Source organism: Aplidium turbinatum, chromosome 17 (assembly GCF_918807975.1).
Source record: "Aplidium turbinatum chromosome 17, kaAplTurb1.1, whole genome shotgun sequence".
In the NCBI taxonomy this organism is placed as follows: Eukaryota; Metazoa; Chordata; class Ascidiacea; order Aplousobranchia; family Polyclinidae; genus Aplidium; species Aplidium turbinatum.
In genome coordinates this window covers 1,348,764-1,361,614 of record NC_137488.1, presented here as the reverse complement: position 1 = coordinate 1,361,614, position 12,851 = coordinate 1,348,764, and the positions used below count along the sequence as shown (strand labels likewise).

Genomic DNA, 12,851 nt, shown 5'->3' with positions numbered 1-12,851 from the left:
ATAATTATGTTTGGCTTGTTTAACCGAAGGTTAGGTATGTACGTTGAGCACAGTTTACACGATAATAATGTAATATATGAGACTTTCCGTTTCCAACTACACCTTGGAGGTAGTATCGTTTGGTGCGTCGCTTTTGGTGCAATTGCATGTTCCATTAAAAATATAAAGGATTTTTCGTTGATTCTATGGTGTAAGCTGACCATTTGATGTGCCAATTTAAATTTTAGTTCGTTTTGTTTTTCGCCAAGTTTAATTTTGCAGGTAAAATAAGGCTATTGGCGAAAGATCCTGCTATACAAAAAACTTAACGACTGTATGATGATAAGACTACCTCCAGGATGCAGTTGGAACATATTTTACATTATTATTGCATAAATTGTGCTTAACATACATATATAATCTCCGGCAAAACAAGCCAAAAATATGTCTAGATGCAAATATTGCTTATTTTACATACTTCTGTAAGTGGGAAAATGACAGGGGTGTCATGGCTATGATTGTAACAATTAAGACTCTAAGAAATTTTCCCAAATAGCAACATATTTGGCCGTGTTCTAGTAGGCGTGTCACTATATTTTTGCGTTAATATAGGTCATATAGGTAAGGTAGCGTTAATATAGGTCATATATTAACGCTACTATATCAATGCAATATAGGGAATATATTAACTTGGTAATATAGGTCACCACCGTTCCGAACTGCTAAACTTTCGCTACCTGTGGTCATCACTGAGCTGCTAGCACTGATGATGCTGTAGTTATCGAGGAAGCACGTATTTTAGGTGCAGACAGTTAGGCGCTAGTCAAACAGGCGCGCACACTGTGGCGTCAGGATATTTAGGTGCGGAGCACTGTGGCGTCCGGTCATTTAGGTGCTACTCCTAGTAATGTCTGCAGATTATATCAGCTTGGCAGGTAGGGCAATGCTATTCACACAGAATGTTACATGGAACAGAAAAATATGTTTTGTTAATGCGTGTGCAACTGTGCATTTATTTGTTGTTAGTTAATAGTCAAGAACATAGCTTTCTGATCAAACGCTTTTCTGTTTCCATGATTCTGTTAGGAAATGTAAAGGTTGCTTTCTTGTGCACACGCAGGCGAGCAAATGAGCGATTGGAAGAAGGTGGAGGTGGTGACTCGCATTCTTTCCACTCCTCCTCATCAAAGAAAGAAGGAGGAATATTTCGGCAACATTTGCGATCAAGCGTGCAGGTTATTGCGGCCTCATCCCAACTGCATACGGTGAGTGGCAGCATGTGAACGGCTCATGTGCCCACGTGAATGGTTCATGTGCCCACTGCCCAAGTGAATGGCTCATGTGACCACGTGAACGGCTCATTTGCCCAAGTGAACGGCTCATGTGCATGTGCCAACCTTCAATGCTGTGTGCCAGTGAATGGTGTAAACTGTCAGACATGCAGAACAATGTCTCGTCTCGAAACAATGGAAGAGTTTTTTTAACTTTGCAGGGACGACTGGTGAAACTTTTCTGCCATTCAAACCTTCAAGTTGTGTTCTTTTCACTTATAATAGTGCAAAAAATGTCGTTTTCATTTATCCACAAGAAAGTGCAAAAAATGTCAAAATATTTCTATTGAAAATGAAAAAAATGTCAAAATATTCATTGTCAAAATATTTCATTTTTTGTCATCTTTTTGTCCGTTTGCCTTGCACCATCCCAGTCAACATTGAATTTTCCAACGAGTTGCTTCTTGCTATGTGTCCGAAATATCTCAATTTTCTGAGGTTACTATTGTTAATCAGACTCCAGTCATCGTCCATTTATTCGGTAACAAATTCATTTGTTTTTCTTTCTTTCCAGCTGATACGTAACAGCCTAATAGTTTGCAGCAATCTTAACTTTGTGTTCTTACCGTTTGCCTCTGTTTCCACCCCGTTGTAAATGATGTCACAGCTGTTTTTGCCATAGCAATTCGCCTTCTAATTTCCGTGCTATCATCATAAGTGTCAGTTATGTCAAGATAGCAGAAATTACTTACACTTTCAACAACATTGCCACCAATGTATAAGCTTGGACAAATTTCATCTTTTTTACTTATGGCCATCACTTTTGTTTTTGTGGGATGTAATTGCATATTATTCACTTCCTGACTTGACCCTATTCTAACGTTCTTGCAGTTCCGTTACACTTCCACCGACCAACACTATGTCGTCAGCATATCGAAAGTTGGTTACCATTTTCCTCCAATTTTCACCGAGCCATGAAAATTGTACAAAGAAAATCGTACATTAGAAAATTGTACATAGATTAAAAAGATTCGTCCGCCGCCAATGTGAGAAACCAGGCTGGAGGCTTCCAACTCTACCAAGCCTGCCCCCGTTACCCGTGATATCATCGCCATTGGGCTTTGTTTGGTCCAGGTCCAAATTGAGACAAAGGCCATTCGCTTGTATGGTTGTTTAAGGTGGTCGTGACTACGCGAGGGCTACGCACACACTCTTGGCCAGCTCCATGTCCACTGCGGTCCAATTATAATGAAACGTGCAGCTTCAGGGGAACTGGTTGCAACGGCTGCCAGGTGCTCTGTTCATCGAGACCCGCCTTACAGGATGCCTGCACGTCTGACACTGCCCTCTTCCGCCAAAAAAAATTGTCGTTGGATACTTTTACATGTGTCTATTAGCCCCAGGAGTTTCTAGGAGTGAGCCTAGTTTTCAGCCTGGTTTCACCTCTACACCGCATTGAGGCATCTCCATAGAGATGGGGGCTGAACAAAGTCAGCTCCATAGACACTCCGATTTCGTAGAGATTAAAAAGATATGCAAGGCACAACAATAAAAAATATGTAAAATTGTTGTAATGCTCAACCCTGTTGTATTGTTGTGTCTTGCCTGTCTTTGGTACAAGAAAGCAAACTCTCTCCCGAAACTATATTAAAAAGATATGGTGACAGTATGCATTCCTGTCTGACACCTTTTCCAATGGAAAACCACTCGGTGAGTTCACTTCCAGTTCTTACTGCTGCTTTTTGAGCAGTGTACAGGCTTCGGATTAGATTGATCAGATGTGTATATTTTCTACTTGATCTTGATATGAAATAATGACAGAGTTTTGTTTTGTTAACCTTACAGGGACGACTCTGATAAAACTCTTCTGCATGTTCTAACATGCACTATCTTAGACATGTACAAGACATCTCCCCATGTGGTCCATCGCTGCTTCTTTAACAAAGTGTTCCTTCCTTTCAACACTTTATACTTTGATGATGAAGCAAAGTCTGCCACAGAAGGTTTGTGTTTTAACTTATCCGTCTGACCTCGTTAATCCAAATCACTTTGTTTCGTCATAAAATGTTGGTTGAGCAAGGTGTCGGATTATTGGAAAGCAAAAAAGCGACCAATCTATAAATTCAGCATCATGTTCACAATGTTGAATGCACCTTACTCCTATTCGATGTGCTGTTTAGGTGGTAGCTCTAATGATTGCATATTATATTGTGAATAGTCTACAGTAAAACTGAATATCATACAATAAAACTTTTCTGTTTTTATGAACCAATGCAAAAAATTGCCCTCATGAATCATGATTAAACAATGAAGCTGGTAAACTGTATGTTAAGTGATTGACACGGCTTATACAGTAGTAAAATTATCATACAAAGTGCAGTGCTGAACTGCAGTTCAGAGGTTCCCAAAATGTGTACCGCTGCACAGTATGCCGTGGGGGGCTTGTAAGTGTGCCTCAAAAGCGTGGTGATTTGAAAGTTGCAACCGAATGTGGGAAGCTGCAAAGTGTAAATTTAGTTTTAAAAAAGACGTTTTTGCTTTCGTGTTACAGTGGGCTGCGAATTAACTGCCCAAATTGTTTGTTGTTGTTTGAATTTTTTTATTTGTTGTTTGAACGTTCATACTTGTGATGGAAAACCTTTTGCATATTTTTGTGTGAGATCAAGGTGATATTCATCATTTAATCGTTTTAGAGCCGTTTGGTTTGACCAGTGCTCTTGAAACCTTGCACAACATCTTTGTGGTTTTCAAGCATCCACAGAGGGAGGATGCTACCATGAAGCTTATTGTTCCCCACCTCATCGCCATCTTCGCCGCTTTCACATTTGCAAGGTATCGTATTTCCATGTAATTTATTTTCAAAAAGTAAGAGGTTACATTAGATAATATAAAAGTGTTTCAACTATCAGCTGTAATTAATAAACCGATCCTACGTTCTTGCAAACTTGGCTTCTGTGACACTTCAACCCATTGATTCAAATTGGTTATAACGTTTTTACAGACAACATATCAGTCACTTGCAATCAGTCTTGCGCGAGATCGTCATTGAAACACTGAAGCTATTTGAAGACGAGGATGCAGCCAATGTCGTTCTTTGCATCTGTGGTGTTCCCATAGACAAACCTTGTGAGGTCACTGACTCCATCAAGATTATCAAAGATGTTGACTTTCACTTTGACGATGACCAAGAACTTCTGGTCACATCAGCTCATCGAAAGCAAGTCATGTTGCACAATTGTGATTGTCCTCGAAAAATCATTTGATCTTTTTTCAATTTAGTAGAATAGATCTTGCTGTTCCGGTGCGCTGTCACTTGTGGCTGAATATTGTCTGATAATGACGTGGGCTGCCATTCAAAGTGTTGACGTCATCGTGCACTGCGGCTATATAGTTGACGGGTGTAATTTAATGATTGCTTTCAAAGGTTTTTGATAACTCTTCTGAAGTTCATGCTCATCTAGTCACAAATCAAATGGTTGTATAGCTGACTACTGAACGCTGTTAATTTATGAGCGTTATGATTTAAATTATATAAAGCGTTAAATTTGTTTCGATCACCAGTTCGTTGGATTGTGTTATTGCTGAACAAGATGAAACCGTGCGAGCTATCTTGGATCTTCTTTCGCACTACAAGCCACTGACCACCCCAGTCCTGGTCCAGCTTATTAAGGTAACCTAACATAACGTGAGTTGCCGACTGAATAAAATCGTTTATTGATAATTCATTGTTTTTTCTTACGTTTAATTTAGAGTTTTAAGTTTTTTTTTGTGACAAAGACTTATACTTACTAGTTTCTACTGTTTTAAAAGTATAATTTTGACAAGTTGCTAGCTAATGTTGAGTTTATTTATGAAACGGGTTTGCTAGTGCGCAAGGTTTGCAGTTTTGTTTGGTTGCAACAAGGTTACATAGACTTCTAAAACTTTTCATAACATCTACCATGAAAAGGTTTTCACGAATAAAGACATAACGTTAATAATAATTGCGACCTGCACATAATCAAGAACGGTTATTGCCAACAAGATGCGGCTACTGGAAGGTCTGACTGGGTGGAATGTGTACAACCTGGCATGGTAGTTCGGACGTGAAAAAGGAAGTCCTCAATATTACGGTATAGCTATTCGCTTCACACTTTCTTGCCCAATGAATTTCAACAAATTGGCAGTCATTGCACTGGGGCCAGTAGCTTTTCCTATTTTAATTCGACAAAGTGCTGTCTCTATTGCTCTTTCATTCACATTTTGCATGGACCTTTGGTTTCTTTTACGCACCCAGTTCACCACTCCATTCATTTTCTACGTTCAGCAAATTCAAGAAATCTTTCTCCATCACGATTTCTTTCACTCCATCCAAAACCACCATGAACACCAGTAAATCCATTGGTTAATCTCACATGGCCATTATCTCTCAAAAAAAATCTCTTAATTGAAGACCAGAATCACTTCGATGATTCTTTGAGATACTCTTTTTACTTTTATCACTTGGTTTGATAATCACTCTCCACCATTATTTTGCCGACCCACCTCTTCGCCCTTCCAGAACAATTTGTACTCATATTTTCCCCCTTTAATTAGTTGTGTTCACTCTTTCTTGTATCTTATTTCTTGGAGGGCAGCAATTCCTACTTCTCTTCCTAAGGTTTCTGCCACTTCCGCTCTTCGCCCAACCAGCGTTCCTAGGTTAACTGATGCTAGTCCAAGACTTACCTGGGGATTTTGACTCACACAGCAGTCTCAGTTCCCCTAGTCTCCCTAAAGGTTTTCCTGGGAGTCTTCATTACTTTAGTTTTATTACCCTTCAGATTCGTCTTCTTCCCATTTGCTTTATTAGCCCTCGTCGCCCTGAGGTCAAATGATGAGGAACACATGTTTCATCACTGTTGGACTGCATTATGTAGTGTTTGTAAGCTGAGGACCCAGCCTTTGCTTAAAGAGGCAGTTCCTGCAAGGCAGCAGGTTGAACGGTTATTGTTCTTAGAGCGCTGATCACTCGCCCAAAGTGAAAGCTTCGCTAGTGTAAACAGATTGGACCAAGCTTGAAGGTGAGGTTGACTTGGCACTTGGCAGGGTGAAGCTATAAGCTATATCTTTCGCTCACAGGTTGTGTGGTTTTAACACACGCCATACCTGCCCTTTACAATCCAATTGTGCAATCGAACAAGTGTCTTCCTTCGATTACCTTGGCTCTCTAGGACAACTGATGTTTGAAAAGGAGAGATAAGAATAGGTCTAGCTGAAGACGCTTTCAACATACTACTACCTTCCTTTCTAAGCTCGTAAGCTTTCGATTCCTTTCAAAGTTCAACTTCTTAAAGTGTTCTCCAATATAATTGTGAAACATGGACCTTCACTGCAGAAACTAGGTGAAACATCGAAGCAGTTGAAATTATAGTTTACAGACGAATACTATTCGCAGACCACGTTGTCAACATACAGGTTGTCAATCACCTTGGACAAGAATGAGAGCTGATGAACTGCGCAACTCAACGACAACTTTAATTGCAAGGTCGCGTTGTCAGAAAATACCTGTAAGAATATGGAGATTGTACAAACGTATTGGACGCAGAGATTTGGTCGCAGTGGTTCGTTGGTGGTGTTGTGACTGTGAGCAGTGTGGCGCTGAAGGTTCACATTACTCTGAAGTAGAATAGAAATGGGCTCAGATGACAGTTAGAACGTTGAGGAAGAGGTTTACCATGGTAAAAAGAAGGGGGGAGGGGGGAGGTAAAAACTGTTGGTATTGATTATAACAGCATTTTCATGATTTCCTTATTGAGCGATTAGTAACTGCGATTATTATCGACTTATTTAAATCGTCTTTAATAAATCACCATCATTATCGACTTATCAAAATAATGTTGATCAGAGACTCGGAGGCATTGATGAAGATGCAGATGAAGCAAATCATTTGTACAGCGGAGAGGAACAAGAAATTGTGCGCTTTCGTCGCCACAAAGGTCGTTTGCTGATCTTCGCAATGCTTTCGGCCATCTGTGAGGATACTGACGTCAGTGAACTTCTATCAGATGGAGAGAATATTTGTAATTTGATGAAGGTTTGTGTAATAAATAGCTCAAGTTTTATTGACCTAAAAATCCAAAATAATTGACTTTAAAATTAAAAAAAAAACGAAAATTTGACTAAATGAACCATTGTTCGATGTATTTCATATTTAAAATAAGGCTACATCAACGAAAAAACATTGAAATCTCCAACAGAATATATTAAGCTTATCTGAAAGCTGCATAAGCAAAGCTGAACAAGAGTTGAAATGTGACGTAATGTTCAGTTCAGCTGGCCATACCCTAGGAAGGGTCGTAGGCATTTCTCCTTAGAGCAGCGCACTGTTCATATTCATGAAAGAAATTATGGGCTATAGTCGATGGGGCGCCACTGCGCAATCTATGGCACGCCTTTCAGTGCCTTACCATAGACACAACTCACTGTGTCCAGAACCCTTACTTAAAACCACACCGCAATAAGTTGCTAAAAATAAATTTGACTTCATTGACTTTGCTTGCCCTAGTCATAAATAATGTCACTAAAAAACTATTTGTAATCGCAATAAGATTGGGAAAATAAAAGCAATCGTTCATTTACATCGAAACTTCTTGCTGAACCACGATGAGGTATCAATTAACCTGGTGATGATGTGGCAAGGCCTCTTATCTTAGTTGGAATACATTTGAACAAATCATTTACAACTGTATTTTAAACAACATTGCATTGTTTGGGTGGTTGTTAGGGGCGAGTATTGAAGTTAACTGAAAAGAAAAAAGTTGTTGTAGCAAATATCTGAAGTAAAATCAAAATTAGTTACTAGTTCACTAAAAACCTTAACAGCCTGTTTCACCTTAATAGGATCATCAGAAGGAACTTATTCAAATAGAAATCAATCATTATAATGTAATAATAATACTATTCAAATAGAATATAAGGTAATATCACTTTACTCCCGACAAGGTTTCCTGCACCATTGTTGGTGTGGTAAAATTTATAGCTTATTTATTCATGTCATAAGGCACCACACTGGTAGCAAGTCTTCATCTGAACAGTGCTCCGTGTTTTCTTGCCTTCAGCTCCTGGTTTTCTTAAATGTAAAGTTATTTGGTATCGTAAATTATGTCTCTTTTATGGATATGTCAATTTCAATAAAGCCTGAATAATTGAATATTATTCAATCCTCAAAGCCGCTACTATCACTTCAGTTTGTTTGTCTGGAGTCAAGAGTCCCCTTATACCGGCGCTAGTCATCGTTCACTGATTGGTGGTTCTTTTTCCCAGTGACGCAGCTCATTCAACTCGTTTGTAGTTGCAAGTGATCAACATCGATTGTGTCAACTATGCTAAATTTCAGGTGGTCATGCAAAAAGCAAGTCTTCCCACTGTCAATAGCGCACAGGAGCCCATCAATTGTGATTCTTTGAAGACTTGTTTCGCACTGCTCGGATTGTTCTTGTTAAAGCAACCTACCCTGAACCAACTGTCCAAGATGTTCGATCTCGTGCCGCTTCTCCGGGTAAGTCGCTTGTCAACAACTCATGTGTGTTGGTCAGGGGTGGCCATTGTGGCCCTTTCTCTTCTGACTATTGTCCCAAAATTAAGGTTGTGAGTGCTCGTCATGTTGGAACTTTTGCTCTGTCAATTTGATGGTGAGGGTTTACATTGTTGAACCACATCATTTTGAACAACGCAGCATCCCAGGGTTTAACATTCTTTTCAGTTGCCTTAAATATACAATTGCATACGTAATAGTTTCAATATCCACAGTGTTCTCGATCTCACTAAGGATGAAAATGTGCAGGAAGTGGAATAGAAAAGAAGCAGCTTAACTAACGTGCACTGAACGTTAAACACTTGCAGAAAATATCCACTCTTCCTCATCTTGGCGCAACCGAAAGAGAATCTGCTGCCGACATCGCTCTAGCCATCGCAACGCATGATCCTTCCTCCTGTTTGCCACCCCATCATCCACAGGTGGGTGGAAGCTCTTCCTCCCAATCCTCATGTTGTTTATGTTTGATTTGTGTTTTATTGTTGGCAGGAGCTGTTCAACCACTTTCCACAAGCAGTTCATCCCAGCGCCGGTGGTGGTAAGTTCAACATGTACCTCTTTGAATGACATCCTGTGAAGGTCATTTGTTACGTCATAGCAGATGCTTGAAGATAAATGGTTATAGCTTCCACAAGGTTATTTTATCCGATGGGTTCTTGTCTCACAGTTTCATGTTATGAATTCTAAAACATAAAAATTGCAGGATTTGTTACCGTTTCTCGGCTGTTGAAAGCTGCACAATAGGCCACTTGATTTTTTAAGCCCAGTTGGATTATATTTTTGGTTTTGTTGCAGTGTTTAAACATTTAATTTGAATTACTTCTTCAGACATCATTTGTGTTAATTATCAAAGTTGTTTATTAGTAGGTATTTTGAATTGATTGCACTATTTATTGATTGCATCTTCAGTGGCTTTCCCCACCCGAAAAACCACCTTAAGTTCAAAAATTACTCAAGTTTTCAATTAAAACATCGAGATCTGCTAACTTCCAGCACCAAACTTTTCACCGTCAACGGTACAACGAATTCTGCTGGATCCGCTCAATCCGCAATTGCTCAATCTGCAATTGTAGTTCTTCACATTCTTATGATGACTGGAAGCGTTTCTTTCAGAATCCTGTCAACTACCAAACAATTCCGGGAAGCCCAGACGAAAGGTTGCAAAAAATGTTACTAAACATAAAGAATTTCAAGCCAATAAGAAGCTGGTTCGCAATGATGATGAACTGGTTTGCAATAATGATGAACTGGTTCGTAATGATGATGAACTGGTTCGCAATGATGATAAACTGGTTTGCAATGATGATAAACTGGTTCGCAATGATGATGAACTGGTTCGCAATGATAATAAACTGGTTTGCAATGATGATAAACTGGTTCGCAATGATGATAAACTAGTTCGCAATGATGATAAACTGGTTCGCAATGATGATGAAGTGGTTCGTAATCATGATGAACTGGGTCAGAAGAATTGCCATCAATACGCAGACAATACATCGCTTCCAACGCATCATGAAGCAATTGATTCGATTTATGACCCCAGTCCTCCTACCAGGTGCATTGTGGGATACCTTTTGTGTCATCCTTAAAGCGTTTTCAAGTGTTTCAAAAACAACATGGTGCTAAATTGTCTCTGTTGAAAAAATATTGTGTGAAGTAAAAGTGTTGCCAGATGTTGAATCTTCAAAGGAAATTATATTATTAATTACAGTACCTAGGTGTTTAACTAGGTGAATACCGTTGCTTGGTTATTAGAATCAACCACCAATTTATGAAACTAAACAAAATCAACTTGAAGCAAACGTAATCTAATATAAATTCAGTAGGAAACATACCCCTCCAGCGAATAACTGCTTGTTGAGCTTAGGGTTGCGTTGTTTTATTTGAAGTGCCTCGTTGTTTATCAATTCACTTGTTCGTGTGACACTAACTTGACATGCATAGGTATGTCCACTAGACATTTGGCTACAAGAGCAAAGGAACACCTTAATTTGGCAGATATCAATAAACACAATGCAATTAAAGACCATCTATATGACTGCAGTATTTGTCGTGACGTCAAATTTATATCAGATTCGTTTGAAATAATTCGAAACTGCCAATCAGAATTTGAAACGAACATTCACGAGACACTTCAAATACAACAACGCAACCCTAAACTCAAGAAGCAGTTATTCGCTGGAGGGGTATGTTTTCTACTGAATTTTAACAAAACCCCAAGCGACTTTTTTCATTAAATTACCAGTGCAATAATGTTTATAAAATTAGGCTAATTCGCATATGATGCAGCTTTCGGTCAAAACGGAATCACTAGTTTTAACAGCTACATTTGGTGCTAAAACATAGTAGAATGCTGTAGCCTACATAGCTATGTCTTGTTGGTTTTCAGAAACAGTGTCGATGCTTTCTTCGAAATTGTGCCTTTTCAGTATTATACATCACTTTGACCCTTTTCTCTTGAAAGTTTTTGTTGTGGGATTGTCTGTCTTGCAAAGCCCTAAGAACTAAACACATTTGCGGTATAGCAAAATACAGTATTATTATCTGGCAACTCATTGAATAGATATGACGCTTGTAGTTCGATGGTCATCCGTCACCAGGTTGGGTCCATCTTGTGTTTCCACAAATTCTGGACTTTGCACTTTTAGATTGAGAGAGAGTGCTATGTTATAATAACGTTGCTTGCACGGGGTGGCGGATAGCACAATATGGCATCCTAAAAACTTTCAAACTGCATGTTTTTATTTGATTTTTACTAAGCGTGTTTCGTAGATGCGATTGTCTTTTCACACCTGATTTGTAGCTCGATAATTTACTAAGCAACTTTAAAACAAAGCACAGGAGGTATATCGTGAATTTTATTGTTACCTTGCTGCTCTGACACTTAACATTTGGCAAAAATATTTTTGCCAACAGCAGCTCTGTCAATCCAACTGTTAATCAACTGGTCAAGTTGTCATGGTAGATCGCAAGTAGGTTTTTATGCGCCTGAGTGCACTTATAAACGATCGCTCCGCCTCGCAGGTGGTGGCAGGCAACGATAAGTATATTTTCACAATGCAAACCACGTTTGGAAGCATTAATGAAATTGTTTCATTGCTTGCAAATAGATCAAGCAGTTGCGACATAGTTGCAAATCGGACAGAATGCTCTATCTTTGCATCTATCGTATTCTAGCCACGGGATTTCGCTTTCCCACGATTTTTGATAGCTTCTCCCTTCAAAAGCGATTATCGTGCTCAGTTCTTCCACCTCCCTGATCGTGCTAACGCCTTTTGGCAGTGGCACACTTTCGTTTCGTTCAGGCGTTTGGTCACTTTCATGCTGGCTGAAATCCTGACTAGACGCAACAAAAATGACTCAATGGAGGGCTGCGATTTTGAACGCTTTTTCTGTGGCATCTTTAAGCTGAATAAAACTGGAATGTGGGCGAAAACTATTACTGGACGACTTTTCGTGTTTTTTTCTATGATGTAACAAGCAACTCCTATGTCAGACCAATAAATTCCCGCCTTACAGTTTGTCACGCATTGACACGCAGGCCTCGAAATTCGTTTTTGTTGACGGCGGACAAACGTGTCCGGTCTGAGCAGCTATCTCGGCGGACACACCAGTTTTAACGTCGATCGTCATACTTAATCCCTTTATCTTGATAAGTCTTTGCCATTTGAGAACCATAGTTACGGTTTAGGCTTTTTAAAATTTCAGCGAAGTCACTCTGAAAGGCTTTCATCAGACCAACAACGTGCGCTTGACGCCGTGTAGCTATTAAATATGATGATGATGATTGTTAAAAATTTTGAATTCTATGGACTTTTTGTGTCTGATGCAAATAAATAATAAAAAAATAATACGCCGCATAACTGATTAACTTCCACCGAACGAGGTCGTGTGGCTTCTTGCGTCACAATGCTCTGGGCACGAGTCGGAAAACTTCTACACTAACGCGTAACGCTACTATTTTCTGATGTGCAAAGTTTCACTAGGCTATTTTCTTTAGGTTTATTTTTGCGTGCAATGTGAGCGAAAGTGACGAAAAGAATAAA

The 12,851-nt window shown here is 39.3% G+C and overlaps 1 protein-coding gene across 1 annotated transcript in view; it reads left to right on the top strand.

The window, feature by feature from the left end:
* Positions 1–12,851, top strand: part of LOC145786831 (transport and Golgi organization protein 6 homolog) — a 67,278-nt gene that overhangs the window by 21,943 nt on the left and 32,484 nt on the right. The window contains exons 5-14 of the mRNA XM_082598572.1: positions 1,100–1,244; positions 3,096–3,253; positions 3,944–4,082; positions 4,252–4,467; positions 4,812–4,920; positions 7,117–7,305; positions 8,608–8,769; positions 9,114–9,227; positions 9,295–9,343; positions 9,919–10,360. Coding sequence (XP_082454698.1) covers positions 1,100–1,244; positions 3,096–3,253; positions 3,944–4,082; positions 4,252–4,467; positions 4,812–4,920; positions 7,117–7,305; positions 8,608–8,769; positions 9,114–9,227; positions 9,295–9,343; positions 9,919–10,360 — 1,723 coding nt within the window. The remainder of the gene's footprint in view (positions 1–1,099; positions 1,245–3,095; positions 3,254–3,943; positions 4,083–4,251; positions 4,468–4,811; positions 4,921–7,116; positions 7,306–8,607; positions 8,770–9,113; positions 9,228–9,294; positions 9,344–9,918; positions 10,361–12,851) is intronic.